This window comes from Accipiter gentilis, chromosome 11, assembly GCF_929443795.1.
Source record: "Accipiter gentilis chromosome 11, bAccGen1.1, whole genome shotgun sequence".
NCBI lineage: Eukaryota > Metazoa > Chordata > Aves > Accipitriformes > Accipitridae > Astur > Astur gentilis.
In genome coordinates this window covers 1,812,185-1,829,428 of record NC_064890.1, presented here as the reverse complement: position 1 = coordinate 1,829,428, position 17,244 = coordinate 1,812,185, and the positions used below count along the sequence as shown (strand labels likewise).

Here is a 17,244-nt window from a genome sequence, read left to right as displayed (position 1 = left end):
GCCGCTGAGGTGCAGGCAGAAGCAATAGAGCGCCGAAAAGGGGAGGGGGAGCGTGTGTATGGAGCCCGGGGTTTGGGGAAGCGGGAAGGAACGCCGGGTTCCTCAGCGGAGGCGGCAACACCCCGTTAACCCTCCGTGGGGGCGAGGAAGCCGTGTGGGAGTTGCGTAGGGTCATGGTCAGCTCCATAGCGGGACCGGAACGCTCCTACGCGGCTTCGTTTCCCGCCCCCCCCCCGTCCTCCCCCCGTCCTCCCCGGGCCGTGACGGAGTGAGGGACCAAGATGGCGGCGCCCAGCGCCGGGGAGGCGGGGGGATCCCGTGGAAGACCGCCCGCCGTCACCCCTCAGCAGATCCGCGACCTCATCGACGGTGGCATCGCCTCTGAGGGTGCCGGCCCCGAAGGGTGAGGGGCAGCGGGGCTGGGGCGGGGGGCTCGTTGGCACCGGGCCTGAGGGGAGCGGGGTTGGGGGGGGGTGGGAGAAGCCCTGTCGTATGGCACCGGGGAGGTTGGGGAGCCCCCGAAGTTATTTAGGGGGGGGGGGGGTGCTGGGAAGACGCTGAGGAGTCCTGGGAGGCGACAGGAGTCGGGGGGAGGGGGGGTGGGGGGCTGGAGAGCACTGGTAGGTGAGTTATTGTGGCGGAGGAGTACTGGGGAAAGAGGGTGCTGGGGTGTGCTGGGAGGGACTGGGAAGCACGTTGAGGGTGAGGGGCACTGGAAAGTGATGCGCGCTGGGAGGCTGAACTTGTGGCCCTAAGGGGACTGAGAGTACTGGAGGGATGAAGGGGTACTGGGAGGCGGTAGTGGTGGCACTGGGAGTACTGGAGGGACTAAGAAGCATGGGAAAGCAGTAGCGGAAATAGAGATACTGGGACACTGGGAGGCAGTAGGAGGCAGTACTGGTGTACACTGGGAGGCAGTACTGGGGGGCACTGGGAGGGCAGGGACAGGTAAGTGATCTGGAGAGTTCTGGTGTCCCTGCAACCGGAGCAAGCTGAACTGGCCACGTACTGGGTCTCTGACCTGAAAAGTGTGCGGTCACACCCTGTGGGTATACTGAGAGTCACAGGAGTTACTGGGGGACACTGGGGAGTCTGGAATGCAGTTGGGGCATTGGATGCTAAGCTTTGCTGGTATCTACTTAAAGCCAAGTAACCATGGTTGCTCTCGGGGGCACGATTCACCCTTGACCCAACCATCCCCAAATTTTGGGCCACGGAGGAGTGTTGGGGAGAGGCTGAAGGGCAGCACTCGCCACAGGGCTGGTGTTCTAGGTGCCAGGAGCTGGCATTCCAGATTCTGGGAGCTCAGATGCGTCCCTGACTTCAGAGACTTTTTGCAATTGTTGATCTGGTCTTGCCGGGCTTGGAGAACGAGCTCCTGTCTCCTACTTGTCACATCAAATCCCAGTTGGCCACTGCTGTCGGTCATCGTGAAATGTTTAATGTGCACCTTTGCTTGTTGCTCTATATTTTTTAAATTGTTTTGTTAGTAAAGTAATTAAAAGTCAGACCTTAGGAGAACTGGCGAAAGGGTTCTTGCAAGGGTAAGCCTGAAGAACAAGAGGTTAGAGGGCAATCTGTGCATTTTTTATTAATGAAATCTTTCCAGGACAGTGCAGATGCTTTGCTTGCTGACTTGCTGTTTCTTTAGGAAGGACATATCTGACTGGTCAGAATCAGCTAATGGATCTTTGCAAATGGATGCTCTCTCCTTGGAGTCCGCCAGCAAGGAAGCCTATTTCAGCAGAGTAGAAACATTCACCATATCCTTTCTGACACTGGGCTTCCAGCCATCCCCCACCCTGCTTTGCTGTCACCCTCCCTGTGGCTTCCACGCAGGCTCTGTCTTCTTGGAAGCTTTTCTTCTTCAGCCAAATAAACCTTGGCAAAAGCTTTTCCTGGTCAACCCATAATTTATTAGGTTTTGTCCTTAATACAAGCACCCGCTGAAGTGGGCTGGCAAACCCCGCGAGCTGTCTCCCCTGGTTTGCGCCAAGTACGGCTGGACCAACGTGGAGTGTGACATGCTGAAGTGCTCCAGCTGCCAGGCCTTCCTCTGTGTGAGCCTGCAGCTTGCATTTGACTTCAACAAGTGTACGTATGCTGGCGTCCAGCGGGTACAGGTGGTGGGCTGCAGGGTTTGGGGGTGTAAGTGCTTTGTCATGTGCATAAATGACTTCCATAGTCTTGTCCTGAGAGGTGCTGGGTGTTTGTTTCTGAAAATAAAGTGCGAGTTAGGTTTCCCTTAGTTTGTGAGAACATGCTCAAACTTCCTGCTTCTGTTGTCAGAGGTGGGTTAGAAGAGAATAGTTGCAGTTGGAAGGGATCTACGACTGTCATCTAGTCCAACTGCTTGACCGTGTCAGGGCTGACCAAATATTAAATCATATTAAGGTCAATGTCCACATGCCTCTTAAACACTGCCAGGCACAGGACATCGACCACCTCTCTAGGAAACCTGTTCCAGTGTGTGACCACCCTCTGGGTAAAGAAATGCTTCCTAATGTCAAGTCTGAGCTTCACCTGGTGCAGCTTTGAGCCATTCCCATGTGTCTTATCACAGGATCCTAGGGAGAAGAGATCAGCACTTCCAGGAAGCTGTAGAGAGCATTGAGGTTGCCCCTTATCCTCCTCTCCAGACTAGACAAATTCAGAGTGCTCAGCTGCTCCTCACAGGACATGCCTTCCAGCCCTTTCACCAGCTTTGTTCCCCTCCTCTGCATGCATTCAAGTACCGTAACATCCTTTTTTAAATTTTGTTTTCCAACTGCTTGGTCTACTGCCCTGATCCTCTATTCAGTTTTTCTAATGTGGGCTGTTGGTGATGGCTTGTCACAAGTCAGTCTGTTCAGGTGGTCACGTTCTGTAATTTAATAAACTCTTCCACTGTCCTCTTTAAACTACTTGGACTACCAGCAATAAAACTCCCCTTCCTGTTGCCCTCGCTGAGCTCCCTGCCCAGGCCCAGCACCAGTTTCCTTCCCCTGCCTGCAGAGCATTGGCCGCTCCTGATGCTGTGAGGTGCAGGCAGGAGCAGTAATGGCTCCCATCTCTCCCACATTGGACAACATGGGGCTGAGAGTGTGGCAGGAACACCAGCCTCTGTGGTGTGCTTGGCCCAATGGCGTGAGTGTCGCTTCTGAGCCACAGGATAGTGATGGCCTATGCTTTATATCACCTGTCCAGACCTTCACTTTTCCTTTACCTGCGTCTGTCATCTGCAGAAAGATGCTCATTACCCCACAAATAAGTGTCATCTCCACTTCTCAATTTTCTTGATTGCAAGTCCCTGCTCTTGTTATCTGGAGGGTAGCGGAGAGTGCAGCCCTGATGTCTGACAAATGCAGCATTGGTCATGTGTAATGGGGAGCTGCATGAGCATTTCCTTTTGGGTCACTCTGAATATTGACACCCACTGTTTGTTCAGACTATCTCTGTTAAATAAACCTTGGCCTAATTATTCTGTTGGTAATTGCACTGGTTTAGGAGAACCTAAAATAATCAGAGGTTGGAAGAGGAGCTGGAAAAATAAATTGAAGAATAAATTATTTGATTCTGAAAGGTGTGAGTAAGTTAAATGAGGTACCAAATCTTTTTTTGGGAAGCCTTATTTCCAGACATGACTGTGATTTGGCTCCTACAGCCAGAGCAGAGGAGTCAGGTGAGTTAGCTAGGGACTGGCAGCAGCCCAGGAGGTAAAACTGGCAAGAGCAGGCAGTCACTGTGCCCATGGTGGTTTAAGCTACATTTCCACTACGTTGCTGTGCAGTGTGGCAGGCTCCCCTGCTCTGTGGTCACTGTGCCTGGGAATGGGAGGGGATTTTGGCTGCAGAGAGGTGGAACTACTCTGGTGATGCTTGCTGTTGTGGAGATAACCCCTTGAACTAGCCTGCCTTTGCTGCTGTAGGAACTGCCGCTCTGTGATTGCCTGCAGGGAGGCTGGAGGTGCGGGAGCTCCTTTTGGTGGGGAGGGAGATGAGTCTGAGGTGAGAGCTTCAGGTTCTGCAAACTACAGCCTCAGGTGGCATTCGCCACCCAAGCCATGCTGAATGGGAGGAACAGGGAAGCCCTCGTAGCCTGGTTGCCTTCCTTTCCTGGTTTGGTTTTCCCAACCATTCCCTGAGGAGGTGGCTCCACAGGGGAGTAGAATTGAGCTTTGCCTTGCAGATAAGGAGCGCTGCATAGAGCTGAAGAAGGCCTTGTGCACTGCTCATGAGAAGTTCTGCTTCTGGCCGGACAGCCCCTGCCCAGGTTGGTGTCTCAGGGCCTGGCTAGTGCACATGTCCAGCCTTATTCTCTTTTTTTCTCCCTTTCTTTCGCTGCTCTTGTCTCCTGTTTTAGGAACTGTGGTTTCTCTTCAAGTTCTCAAAGCTGGCAGCATCATCATGGTCCCCTTTTTCCCTGTGGGGACAATGAAACGCACAGTGGCAAAGCAGTGTTTTTGAGCAGCCTCAGCAAATAAATAACTGAGCCACGGCTGGAACCCCAAGCCAGGCTGTACCCAGCCTCTCTTAACCTTTGCATGCTTCTAGAGCAGTTAAAATGCTTTTCGGGTTGTAACTGGGAGGGGACAGGGGAGGCTGGATGACGGGATGCTTAAAGGGCAATAGATCTCATCTTCAAAGCTGCACTGCACTGGGAAGGGTGGTTGCAAAGGAAGGAAGGCTGTGCTCAGCTTTTCTTTTAAAAGCCAAGAGACTGTTATGGGGAGGTCTTGGCTGGACTTATCTCCTCCCTTACCCTGCAGGATGAGGAGGGGCTGGGAAGGCTGGTGCACAGCTCAGGCCTCCTGCATTTGCTTTCATCAGATCGCTTTGCCATGTTGCTGGTGGATGAGCCCAGAGCCCTTCTCCAGGACTTCCTGGACCGCTTTCAGAGCCTATGTCAGCTGGAGCTGCAGCTGCCCTCCCTCAGACCAGAAGACATGAAAAACATGGTGAGTTCCCATCTGTCCCTGAGACTGGGTACATTCAAGTCCCTAGTGACGATGCCGGGCACACCTGTGCTGTGCAACCCTGACCAAAACAGTTGGGAGATTAAAATCAGAGACTTCAACTTGCATGTGTGAGTGGTCTGTCATCACCTTGGCTTTCTCCTTGGACGTTCCCCACATGGTGGTTTCACCTAGTGTTTCTGAAAGCATGTAAAAGGAAGTTTGGAAAGGCTCATCTCCCGTGCAAGCCCTTGACCAACACAGGCACAGTTGGCTCATGTCACCACAAAGTTGCTGGTGGGAAGTAGACTGTAGTGTCTGGTTCGCACTCTGCACCTTTTCTGGTGTGCGTGGTGCTCTCTGGTGCCTGGCAGAAGTGATTCGGGGTCCCACAGACTCTTTGGGAGCTCTCCCTGGCAGCTCCCACCCCTGTTCATTACCTCCAAGTGCTCTGTGGGATGCGGCAGCCTGCAAAGAGCTCTAACAAGTGGCTGGCATTCCACTGGAGGCAGTCATTGCCCTAGGTGGGACCAGGCATTTGGGGAGCCAGAGGCTGCCCCAGAGCAGAGGTGTGGGCAGAGGCCTGTGAAGGTGAGGGAGCCCAGGGAGTGCGGTACAGGGGGGCCTCTCGTGCAAGGCAGTCGTGTGAGGAGGCTCAGCAGGCAGGAGGGAAGAGCAGGAGCTACAGCAGGGGAGGCTGGAGCATAACTGCAGCCAGGAGCCAGTGTGGGATTGCCTCCTCGTAGGGATCTGGCCAGGCCTCGCTCTACTCCAGCCAAGTCTGGCTCATTGGACACTGGCTCGCAAGGAAACAGATGGCTCTCGGCAGCAAGAAGCCATGTGGGCACTGGGGAACTCTTCATCCATTCAGCAGAAATCGCAGAGGTGTTTTATGGTTGCCACTGTGGGCTGGCTGAGCTGTGAAACCCAGCAGAGCCCCCCAAGAAGAGAGAGCATAAAGCCAACGGATGTATCGCATCTCCACATCTAACTCCCCAGCTGTCCCACTAGCAGCGAGGTCTGGAGCCTGACTAACAGCCTTTGGGGTCTCTCTTTTCTCTATATGTCTCAACAGTGGCCCCAGAAGCGCTCGTGGTTTGCCTGAGCACAGGCAAACACAGCCTCTGCTGCCTCCCTGGGATCGGAGGGACGGATGGGGACTGTTCAGGCTCGTGCTTGCTGTGAGCGGCAGAGCTGTGACCTGCTCCGCTATCCCCACATGTGCTCGGGGGAGCAAATGGTGCTTGAACCGAGTCCATGCAATGGGGACAGTCAGATGGGTGCAAGGCAGCAGGATGCCGTTGCTCTGTGTGGCTTTTGCCTGTTAACCAGAGTAGAGGTGCTGAGGGTGCTAGCTCATGCACCCAGCCCTTTTGGGGAGTGAGGAAGGGTTTTTTCTCCATTTAGGATGTGGTTTGTGAGTAGGAGCAGTGTATTTTATCAGACTGCCTCTAACTGCCAGCTCTGCCATCTTTCTCTGTCCCGCAGTCCCTGACAGAGGAGAAGATCAGTCTGCTTCTCCAGCTGATTGGGGAGGAACTAGAGCACAAAACAGAGGGAGAGAAACCACCATTGAAGTTTGCCACGGAAATCCTGCAAGTGCATGTTCCTGCCTGCATCCTGGCTCTGTGTGGCTGGACTTGCAGGTGGGTAGTGCTGTAGCTGATACTGAAGTGTCTGCCGCACTTTGTGGTTGCTGGTGAATCCTGTCAGAGGCTGGAGGAATGCGGATGTCCTTCCTGTGAAATGTTCAGTATCCTCTATTTCACTATTTTATTATCTCCAGCCGTTAAAATTGACAGACTTCCAGAAACCCCAGTGCAAAGCTACCTAATCTAAAATAGATGTCTCCCTGAGATGGCAAAGAGTCTGAAACAACTGAGCTGTCGGTTGTCCTGCTCATTGCTGATTTAGATGTTGAAGTCAATCCCTGAAATGTTATCCTCAGTAGCACTTTTATTGCTCGTCAGGCCTGCGGGAAGGGAGGGAAGATTCGTGACCTGAAGGTTCGTGGCTTCCCAAAGCCTGTGCTGTGAGCTGAACAGCCATGCTGTTTGTGCCTGAGGCAGCTTGCTGAAGGTGAAGTGATCTCTTATGATGCAGGCTGGAAAAAGGTTTACGGTGAGGAAGAATGGAGCTGCAGCTGTGGCTGGGCAGTTCATGGGCTGAGGATGGGGACACCTGGCTGATGTGCCATAATTGAGTGTGCTCCTGCTTTGTGGCAAGCCAAAATGTAACTGAGCCAGTTTAAATCAATGCTATAGATGGGTTTTAATGGACTTGTTTTACTTCTTAGCACACAGGGCTACAAAAACAGTAAGTCCGTGCCTCAGCGCCGGGGTGCTGATGTCTTGAAACATGTTGGCTCAGGTACCTGCGACTGAGACCATTCCTTGTGCTCTGCCAAATACCTGCATCTGTTCTGAAAGCTGCGATTTTGGGGAAGGGCCCAGGCTCATCCCTGACCTTCTCTCATGACTTGGCTCTTTCCCTACAGTGCTGCGTCTGGCTCTGTGCACCTCTCGGTCATCACCTGCTCCCGCTGCATGAGGAAGGTGGGACTGTGGGGCTTTCACCAGCTGGAGTCTGCGGGGCCAGAACTGGACTCCTGCGGCCCGAGCAGTGTATCACCAGCGCCCACCGAGCGCTTCCTGCTCGTGCCCACGTCTCCACGCAGAATGCTTACACGGAGCCAAGACACACTCTCTCCGGGCTCTGAGCAGGTATGGCCCAGCTCAGCCAGCCCATGAGCTCAGGATGTCTGGGTGATACAGGGGAACACAGGAGTTGAGACTGATGTAGTTTGGGTGTCCACCGCCTTTTACCTTGAAAGAGGCTCATTTTGGTGCTGTGTCTTCAGCTGTAGGCAACGTCCAACAGAAGTGGGTTGCTGCTGCTTTTGCCCTTGCCCTCTGCAGCTCTCCCCCCAAATCAGGGGGCTGTCTTCACCCATGTCCAACTAGACACTTCTGAGATGCTCCTGCTATGAAGTGAAGGTGGTGTGGCTCCTGCCAGGACAGCTGAGAGGGCTTTGATGTCTTGTTTGAGCTGGCCAGGGCCCCCCTGTCCCCTTCAGGCAGAGGACATGCTAGTGACCAGAGAAACTCTATTAATTCCTTGTTCTTTCCCCACTGGCAGCACGAGAAGAGCCTGTCCCCAGCAACCTCTCGCCCGCGGGGTTGGGACTCTCCCATTCCCATGGACCGGAGTGAGTTGGAGGTGGCCAGCCCCACTCCAAGGAGCCGCCCTGTCACCCGCAGCATGGGCCAGGGGGAAAACATGGAGGTGCCATCCAGTCCTCTTCGCAGAGCCAAGCGGACACGGCTCTGCTCTTCCAGCAGCTTGGTGAGTGACCTGGGTACAGGTGCAGGGAGAGACTGGGTGGGGAGAAGAGGGATCTGGGCAGGGTGCTCCTGATCCAAGGATCAGCGTTGTCCCTGTAGCCAGCTCAGGGCTGGTGTTTAGGCACAGAGAGGGTTTTATCATCTCACTGGAGTCTGTTTTAAACCATGCTGTGTTGCTGTCCTCCTTCACTGTCCCCTCCTCCCCTACCCAGGACACTTCTTTGAGGAGCTTCTTTGACCCCAGCTCTCAGCATCGCGACTGGTGTCCCTGGGTCAACACAGTGGAGGGAGGGGAAGCCCTGGAAGATACCACGACCCAGACAGAGAAGGAGCCTGTAAAGGCAGAGCCAGGCTGGCGGGTGGTACTGAACACACTCCTTGCCACCAGAAAGTGTGACAGAGTGCCTGAGACGGAGCCTGTGGTGAGCCTTGCGGGATCCCCAGCCCCAAAGCCAAGCACTCAAAACACTGCTTGCCCTGGCCTTGCCCAGGGCTGAAAGTCTGTGGGCAGAATTTGGGGTAGATGGGCTTCTTTTGGGCTGAATGCAAACCCAGCTGGGTGGCAAGGACCAAACATGTGTCTGCAGAGTCTCAGCTTCCCCTCTGGCTGTGCTGACAGCCTCTCGGCCAGGTCTCATCTATTACAACGATGTGTTGTGCGCAGATCTGCTCAAGGGCTGCTATAAATAACAGCCTTTCCCGAGCGGCTCAGCACTGCCCAAGATCCAGTTTCATTTTATGTCCCGATAGAGAGCTCCTGACCCTCTCTACAGACATCCTGATTGCTGGCTTCTGTGGCCGCCAGCCCCAGGGTATTGGATGGGTGGGCTTGCCGAGCCAGGGGAGCAGAGCTGAGGCCACAACCCCTCTCCCTGAGCAGCTGTGGAGCAGCCAGTACCTGCTCCTGCCTTCCTGGGCCCCACTATCCTCCTGGATTCCTCCTGATGGCTCCCCCCTGCTTTGCTTGGGGCTGAGCTGCAGGGACTGGTGGAGCAGTCCTGCTTCAGCATTTGTCTTGGGGACTTCGTGTGAGTTGCATGCCCAACAGGCTGGTCCCTCCTGGCTGTGCCATGTGCTGGGAAAGTGCTGGCTAGTCCTGCGTGACCAGACACAAGTCAGAGGCGCGAGACCCAGCTGGAGCAGGGAATGGTTGGAGTCTCATCCTGCTTCTTGCTTGCAGTCACCTTGCTCTTCTCCCCTCTGGTTCTGGTAAATAGGGCTGACAAAGAAGAGGAGCAAATTGGTGTCTTGGCAACCAATTAGGATATTTCAGATGGGTATTTTTTGCTGCAGTTTCTGCTCATGTGCTTTGTAGGCAGGTCAGTGGCAGTCGCAGGTCCTGTTGCAGTGCCTTAACCTCTGGTTGTCGCTTTGCTCCCCTCTCTCACAGAGTCTCTCGGTGAAGTCGTGCAAAGTGTTCCGCATTTTCCGGCAATGGGAGAGCATGAATTCCTCCTGAACAGGCCACTGCCTCTGGGAACTGGGTATTGCATCAGTCCGGCAGAGATCCGCTTTGCAGTTGCTCTCACGGCAGCTCCGTACCCCGGGGAGGGGATGCCGAGGAGGCTCCATGCCAAATGCAGCCCCCAGCAGCTGCTGGGACCCCCTCCTCCCTGACTGCCTTCCTTGAAGCCCCCTGCCTTCACAAATTGCTGCTGTAGCCCTTGGCCCCAAGGGCTTTGACAGCCCCGTCTGGAGCTGGGACATGCCGTGGGCACGTGGGGTGAACAAGGAGACGTGGTTGCCTCGCAAGGGTGACTGTTTTGTCCAGCTGTGACCTGCCACCAGCAGCACAGGGAAGTGTCGCCAGGTGGGAATAAACATTTCACTTTTTTTTTTTTCTTACTGCTGGTACAGTGCTTCTTCCTGGGGTGGGATGAGCTCTGGACCTAGCATGTGGCTCCTGTATCCCTCAGGATGCTTGTCTTTGTGGGATTAGTGTCCAGCTGCCTCCCTGTCCTGTTTCCCACTCCTCATTTTGCTGTCTTCCCTGCCTGATGCGGGCTCTTTGCCATTGCCTCAGCGCCCCGTACATGAAGACATACTCCTGGCCTCGTACCCCTATGCCTGCCAGCGTCTGCTGTGGTAATGAGCTGCCCGAAGCAGATTTAGTTGAGGGCTGATAGCTTCTACAAGGTGATAAATCACCTGGGCCAGGGTGCAGGGGAGGCTGGGTGCGGGTGCACCTGACCACCCAGGGGGGCTTCTTCTGGGAGACACCCTTTACCTGCCAGCTTCTTGGGTGGGTGCTGGCAGGAAGCCCCCTGTGGAGCAGCAGGGCTTGAGTTTGGGTAGGTCACCTTTCTTTCTAAGAGGGTCCTAATTGTGTGGCCTTAACGAGGAGATGCTTCACCCCATGGCTATGCTGGCCTGGACTTGGGGTGGAGATGGGGGTGTCACACACACCCCCCCCCCCCATACCCTGGGTACCCCCAGCCCCAAAAAGGTGAGGATGGGCTGGGCATTGGCTGGGCTCTGCAGCAGGGCATGGAGGAGCCCCTTCCCCAGCTGTGTGGACCCACAGATCCCCTTGTCCCCAACAGTCATGTCCCGTCCCGTGTCGTCCCCCACCCATGGTTCCCCCTGGTTCCCTTCATCCCCTATAGCTCCCCCCATTCCTTATAGCTGCCCACATCTTGCTATGGGTCCCTATAGCTCCCCTGCTCCTCAGAACTCCTCGGGTTCCCTATGGCTCCCCCATTTCCGATCGTTCTCCTGCAGCTCCCCATGTTTCCCTCTACTCCCCACATCTCCCCTTTTCCATTCCCCATAGCTTCTGACACCCCCCTTGCCTGTCCCCACCATGGTCAGGGAACCACCCCACAAATCATGGGCTGCACCCATGGCAGGGACAACAATGTCCCCATGCCAGGGTGGGCCAAGGCCAGCCACGGCCCGTGCACCTCAATTTCTAGACTCATGAGGGCTCAGAGGGGCCCCCCCAAATCCCCTGTGCATCCACATACAAGGGTCTGGGTGCTGCAAGAGTGGCCATAAGGCATCCCAAAAGGGACAGGATGCTATCATAGTCCCTGTTACCCTAAAATTATCCCTGTCACAAAACTATGGTATTACACAAATGAATACTACAAGGATTTAATGAAATAAGAGAAAAGTCTGCTTTTCCCCTTCCTGTTCTCCCAGTCGCTTGGAACTGGTCAGGGACCATTGAGGTTGGGGAAATGGGAGACCCTCCATCCCACCTTCTCCAGCTGCTCTGCTCAGTATAATCCTGTTCCCCTTTGCCCCCACCCCCACATTCTCCCAGCATAGCTCGCCCGGAGCATGGATCTGACCCCCCTCGGTGCGTTACCTTCTGCTCCAGCCTGACTCGGGGCTCGAGGGGTGCATTGGGGCATTAAATGGAGATCCGCCCCCACCCCCCCGCACATACCTGTGGGGTGAGGTTACCTATTTGCTCAGACTTTTGGGGGTTCATCGGCTGCATCTCCTCCCTGTGCAGGGAGGAAGTGTTGGGGCAAATTTTTGGGGTTGATGCTGGGGTCAGGAATGCAGGATGTCCGCTCCGGGCGTGGAGTTGCCACGCCAGAGCCCCGCCGGCTTAAAAGACACCCATTATTGCCATTGTCACGCGCCCCGCTGTCACCTCCGGGGCGCTGGCGGGTACCTGCCCCCTCCGGTTGGGTAAACTGAGGCACGGGGAAATGCTTTACCGGTGTCGCACCGGAAAGCCGGCACGGTGACTCGTGCTTGCAAGGCCTGGCCCGGTTTGTAATCCCCGAGGAGGAAGGAAGGGGGGGCGGGGGGCGTTTGGGTTCACTGGTGGCTTCTCTCAGGTGACGCTGGCCACCTCGCTTTGACGTCGTGGGGCGGGGGACGGCGACGACGACGACGACACACCTGCCCTGCGTCCCCTGCGGGGTCTCGAACCCGCGTACCCCTCCGACGCTCACCTTCCCCTTACTACAACTCCCGGCGTACCGCAGGGGGGCGGGGCGGGTCCGGCGCGGCGTTTGCCGGCGCAACCAATGGCGACGGTGAAGGGGCGGTGAGGTCACTGCGGGTGACGTCAGGGGTCCAGAGAGAGGCTCCGGCAGAGGCGACCGGAGCGGGGCTCGCGGCTGAGGGAGCGCGAGGCGGCGGCGGAGCGGGGCGGAGGAGGAGGAGGAGGAAGAAGAAGAAGAAGAAGACGGGGGGGGCGGCACCGGCACCACCACAGCAGGAGGGCGGCGGCAGCGACAGCAGCAGCAGCGGCGGCGGCGGCGGCGGCGGCGGGGGGGGTCCCAGCGGCTCGGAGCCCGGCGCCCCCCCGCTCCCCTCGGTGCCGGGCGTCCCCGGTCGTCGTCGGTAGCGGCGGCGGCGGTGGCGCTGACAACCCGCCCGGAGCACCGGGGGCGGCCGCGGCCACCATGTCCTCCCCCAGCCCGGGCAAGAGGCGGATGGACACCGACGTGGTCAAGCTGTATCCTTCCCGCACCAACCCCCCCCCCGCTAACTCTCCACCCTCCCTCGGCAGGCCCGGGGGGGGCGAGCCCGCCTCCTCGGCCGGGCCTGCACCGGGGGGGGAAAGGCACCGGGGACCCCCCCCCCGGGCAGCGCCCCTTTCTGAAGCCGGGCCTAGGCCTCTCCCTAGAGCTGGGGGTTGGACCTGCTCCCCCCTCCGTGGGGTGAGGGCCCCCCCCCTTTACTGGGGGCGAGGCCTAACCTCCCCCCCCAGCCCCCCCCAGCTCCACTCTTCCCTTATTTTGAGGGGGGTTTAGCCCCATCTGTGGCTTGACAGCCACCGGCTGGGGTGCCCTGGGGGTGTCCCTGCAGGTAACACCCCCCCTTGGTGAAGGGCCCCCCCTCTCCCTTCAGCCTGGGTGCCCTGCACCCCCCCCTTTCCTGCCCTGGCCTGCAGCCCAGCTGCCGGGGGAGGGTGAGGAAGGGGAGAGCAGCCCCAGAAGCCACAGCCCAAAGAAAGGCTTTTGTGGTGTTTATTATTATTTACTCCCTGATTTCAGCCTGCGGTTCACGAAGCTTCTGGTGCCAGCTTAGGGATTTAATTTGGGGGGGCGCGCCCCCCCCCCCCCCCCCGAGGAATTGGCTCGCAGCAGACCCGTGGCTGGGTGAACTGGGGGGTGGGCGAAGGCTGCCAGGCCCCACAGCCCATCTCGCAAGAGGTCCCGTTTATGTAACACTCCAGGTTGGGTTAGGCTTTATTATTTTTATTCCCCCCCCCCCCCCTTGCCGTTCCGTGATAAATCTGTTTATATTTTTCCACCTTATTTTTATTCTTGGCCTTTTACAGGATGGTAAATCCTTTTTTCTCTCTTGTCTGGAGTGTGGGTGGCATTGAAAAATATCATTGGGAATTTGGTTCTAGGATTGTTTTATTAATAGTTTTTGTTTACAAGGTGTCTGTGTGTGCCGAGAGGGGGTAGAAATGACAAGAGTGGCTGAAATGTTTTTCAGCTCTGTTGACTGAACGTGCCTGACCTCCCTCAGCACGACTCGGGTCTGGTGGCTCTAACTTGGTGGTGTCGAGGGATCGAGAAACGGGTCTGATTTAGTTTCCAGAGAGAGATAAACAAACTTACTTGGATTTGGTGGGTTTTTTTGGAGGGGGGGAGGGAGGAGCAGCACCACTCCTGTTTGTGGCGTGAGGGTGGCTTATCGAAGGAAACTTCTGTTGACGTTCAGCCTGCGTGTTTCTCTCTGCAAAGCTGCTCTTCGTATATTTTTCGCCTTGTTTTTAAGCAAATAGGAAATGACTACCGATCATGCTTGAATCGGAGCTATTTTTATCCAGGGGTTTAAAGTTACACACATGTCATACTCTGCCGAACGCCAATTGCGATCGATGCTTAATCGCACCGGGAGGAGGGTCGGGAATTCCAGCTGTTTATTGGGGGGGGGAAAGGGGGGGGATAAAATCTTTCTTAGGGATAGTCTGGAAAGAGGTCTGGGCCAGAGAGGGGCAGAGGCCCAACCTGATCTGCTGCTGCTCTCCCTTCCCTTTCCCCTCCCCCTCTCTTTTTTTTCCTTTTTTTTTTTTTTCCCTCCCCCTTTTTGTTCGGTTCATAGCCAGCATCTCCAGCAATCGCAGCATTTTAGGAGACAAAGAGCAGGTTTTCCTGAAGTGGTTCCCCTCACTCTGTATTTCTAGTGGCAGCCGGGCTGTGTGGTGGTAGGTAGAAAGCCCCGAGTATCTGGCATTCCTCCCGACGCTGGTTAGTTTCCGCTCCGTTCGCTTTCTCCCCCCTGACAAAAGAAACCCAAGGCTTGTCCAAAAGCGATGCTCTTGTTATTGTCGGCGCAGCCTTCCTGGTGTCTTGAGGGGTGAGGGTTAGAGCGGTCTGTCTCCTGCAGACAACAAACTTAGGAAGTTGGATGTGTCAGATGACTCTCCTCACCACTCCTCCCTCCCCAGCCTTTTTTTGTTTGTCTGCCTGACTTGCCTCGCCTGCCCGGGGTGAGCGCAGCTGGCTAGGCCCAGGCTCCCGAGACGCTTCCCTGGGGAATCTTCTTCTCTGAAAGCTGATCGGAAATAAGGGTCTGGTTTGAGACGTGGGAGCGAGGAGGGTCTTGGTGGTGACCAAAGGAGAGAGGGCTTGTCTGAAGGAATGTACTTGAAGGCTGCTCCTCCCCAGAGCTCGAGGGTTTTGTTGTTGTGTTGTGTTTTCTTTTTTTTTTTTTTTTTTTTTTTTTTTCCCTTTTTGCTGCCATTTTCATTACAGTTTCCCTTTTCAGCCCCTTTTCGTGTCTCCGATGGAGAATAATGGCACGGATTTATGGCCTGCCAAGGGCTACCTTTTTGAGTAGGGAGGGGGTGATGGCCAGAGTGAATAACACTGCTGCCTTCTCCTGCTCTGACAGGTTTAGGAGCCGAGTGGGGTCTTTTTATTATTCCTATTTTCAATCCTAACACGTCCGTGTCCTTTTGTGGATGCCTCTTTGTGAGCAGGGAAAGGGAGAGGTTGCTCGGCTCTCTGGGGCTGGAGGGAGGGCAGAGCTCTGTGTGTGTGCGTTAACGTGTCGAACTGATGTTTAATAATCGCCTGGACAATTATGTGCTGAAACTCTGAGTCACTCATTGTTTCTCTACGGATCGCGCTCGCAACATTGTGCAAACGCTGGGGAAGGGCCTGCAGCGGGGAGCCACGCTGCCTTCCTCCCCTCTTGGGGGACTGCTGCCCCCCACCACGCTCGCTGAAGTTTCCTGCGTGACCCGTGTACCTGCAGAGGGGTGTGGGGGGGGGGGCACTGCCTGCACCCCACCTGCGAGCACAGCTTTGCAGGAAGGCTCCGTGCCCCCCAAAACACCTCAGGGACCTGCTCCCCAGTGGCTTGGACTCGCAGGGGTATCCCACGGGCCTGTCGGGAAAACGCTCAAGGCCAGGCTTCTCCAGGTAGCCCCCAGCCCAGACATCCCCACCCCGGGGACTTTGGGGTGCCAGAACTGGGGGTGGTGGTGGGGATTCCATCCGCCGTTTCCCCCAGCTTTTGGGTGAGCTGCTGGCCTTGGAGCCGTGTTTTGCAGGCAAGAGGCCTCCGGCAGAGCTCGCAACTCCGCGGATTGGCTGCTCTGTTACTACCCGGAAACCGGGGCCGGGGCGGAGCGAGCCAGCAGCTGATGGGGTGCCCCGGCCCTGGTGTTTACACCCATGGGCGAACGCACCCCAGCACCCAACAGCCCCCCCTGCCACCACCACCCAAGACCGCGGGGCGGTTGGCCGACGGCTGCGGTGGTTCCGAGACGGGGTTTATTGTTCTGCGCTGGGGAGCAACGCGGACGCTCCAGGGCGAGCTGTTTGCAGCCTCCCCTTGGATGGGAGTTTATTTTGTGCTGATTTATTTTCCTCCTTTTGTGGATAGATGCTCCTGGCTGAGTTGTAGTCCCCGAGCTCTATTTTTAAGCATCAGAACTGGAAAAGGGAAGTGTCACCCTGTTCTGTGCATGAAAGGAATTATAAATAGTGCCCAGCTTCATTTGAATCTCCCTGTTCCGACCAGTTTACAGAGCTGAACGTTTGTAACGCGTGTCGGAGCTACCAGGGAGCGTAATACACGGAGCGTTGCACTCCCTTCTAATTTTAGGCTCGTCCTGAGTCAAGGAGAATAAAGGTACAAAGCTCCTTAGTTTACCTGCGGAGTATTTTGTAATTGCAAAACTCCCCATGTTTGCTCCACTGAGATCGGCTGAGGCAAAGGGTAGGACACAGTTTACATTTGGGATAAATTCCTTTTTATGTTCATTATAGGCTTACACCGCACTTATCATCCTACTTGAACACCTTCCAAGAGTTGCGTTGAGCAATACAACGGTCACGTGGCTTTGTTCTCTTTGGCCTGTCCCCAGGGGAAGAGCATGTGTGCTGGAATGTCTTGTTTTGGTAGGGTTTGGTGGTGTTTTGTTGTTGATTTTTTTTTTTTTTTTTAAAGGATAGACATTTCTGGAAACTTTTACAAGTCAGAATGTAAATTTTCAAATGTCATGCTACACTTGTTTCTGCTCTACTTCTGGGGCTCCGTTTTAATGAGGTCTCCAGGGATGAGGGTAATCGCATGGTGGTACTTCAAAACGCACAAAGATGTGGCAACGGCCCCGTTTCAGAACTGGGAGAGCCCCCCTTCCCCCAAAGCAGTCAGAAATGCTGGCACAGGTTGTGGCTTATAAATAAAATCCAGTTAAACGCAGCTCAGAATGTATAGTGCTACCTGCCGTTAGAAGAACTTTAAAACCACGGATCGTTCTGCCAACGCCAAACCAACTAGAGGAAAAAAATAAATAAATCATCTTTGTTGCCTAAATGACAACTTTCAAGGGTGTCATCTTGCTGCTTTTAGAACTGAATGTGGCGTCTTTGCTGGCGGCTGGATTTTTTTCCCCCAAAAGGACGGGCTCTTGGCTGGAACTGTAAGTTCACTCTTCCATTGTTGCCTTGTCAGTTTGATCGCGGAGGCTATTGAAGCTCGGGCTTGTCAAACAGACCTGAAAGCGCAGTGCACCTGCTTAATCATATA

At 55.4% G+C, this 17,244-nt stretch overlaps 2 protein-coding genes across 6 annotated transcripts in view; both read left to right on the top strand.

Annotated features, from left to right (window-relative positions):
• Positions 1-38: 38 nt before the first annotated feature.
• Positions 39-12,255, top strand: ZC3HC1 (zinc finger C3HC-type containing 1). Of its 4 annotated transcripts, XR_007507708.1 has the most exons (11): positions 39-403; positions 1,652-1,763; positions 1,944-2,094; positions 4,168-4,251; positions 4,809-4,936; positions 6,422-6,579; positions 7,431-7,656; positions 8,072-8,278; positions 8,490-8,699; positions 9,668-10,087; positions 12,075-12,255. XR_007507708.1 is itself a non-coding variant. In XM_049814391.1 (10 exons), the coding sequence occupies exons 1-10, from the start codon at positions 282-284 to the stop codon at positions 9,734-9,736; spliced, it is 1,467 nt and encodes a 488-aa protein (XP_049670348.1). In that variant the 5' UTR covers positions 39-281; the 3' UTR covers positions 9,737-10,118. The 4 variants fall into 4 exon arrangements, 1 of the variants encoding a protein (XP_049670348.1); XR_007507709.1 differs by lacking the exon at positions 4,168-4,251; XR_007507710.1 differs by lacking the exon at positions 8,490-8,699.
• Positions 12,256-12,500: 245 nt separating this feature from the next.
• UBE2H (ubiquitin conjugating enzyme E2 H) overlaps positions 12,501-17,244 on the top strand; it is a 55,567-nt gene continuing 50,823 nt past the window's right edge. Inside the window, exon 1 of one of the 2 annotated variants that reach the window (XM_049814393.1) lies at positions 12,501-12,700. In XM_049814393.1, coding sequence (XP_049670350.1) covers positions 12,648-12,700 — 53 coding nt within the window. In that variant the 5' untranslated portion in view covers positions 12,501-12,647. The remainder of the gene's footprint in view (positions 12,701-17,244) is intronic. The other variant, XM_049814392.1, reaches the window with a different exon arrangement.

Coding starts and splice junctions, on each gene's coding strand:
- ZC3HC1 (XM_049814391.1), top strand. CDS start 282: ATGGCGGCGCCCAGCGCCGGGGAGGCGGGGGGATCCCGTGGAAGACCG. Junction 1,764..1,943: donor GCAGAGTAGAAACATTCACC/ATATCCTTTCTG, acceptor TAATACAAGCAC/CCGCTGAAGTGGGCTGGCAA. Junction 6,580..7,430: donor CTGTGTGGCTGGACTTGCAG/GTGGGTAGTGCT, acceptor CTTTCCCTACAG/TGCTGCGTCTGGCTCTGTGC.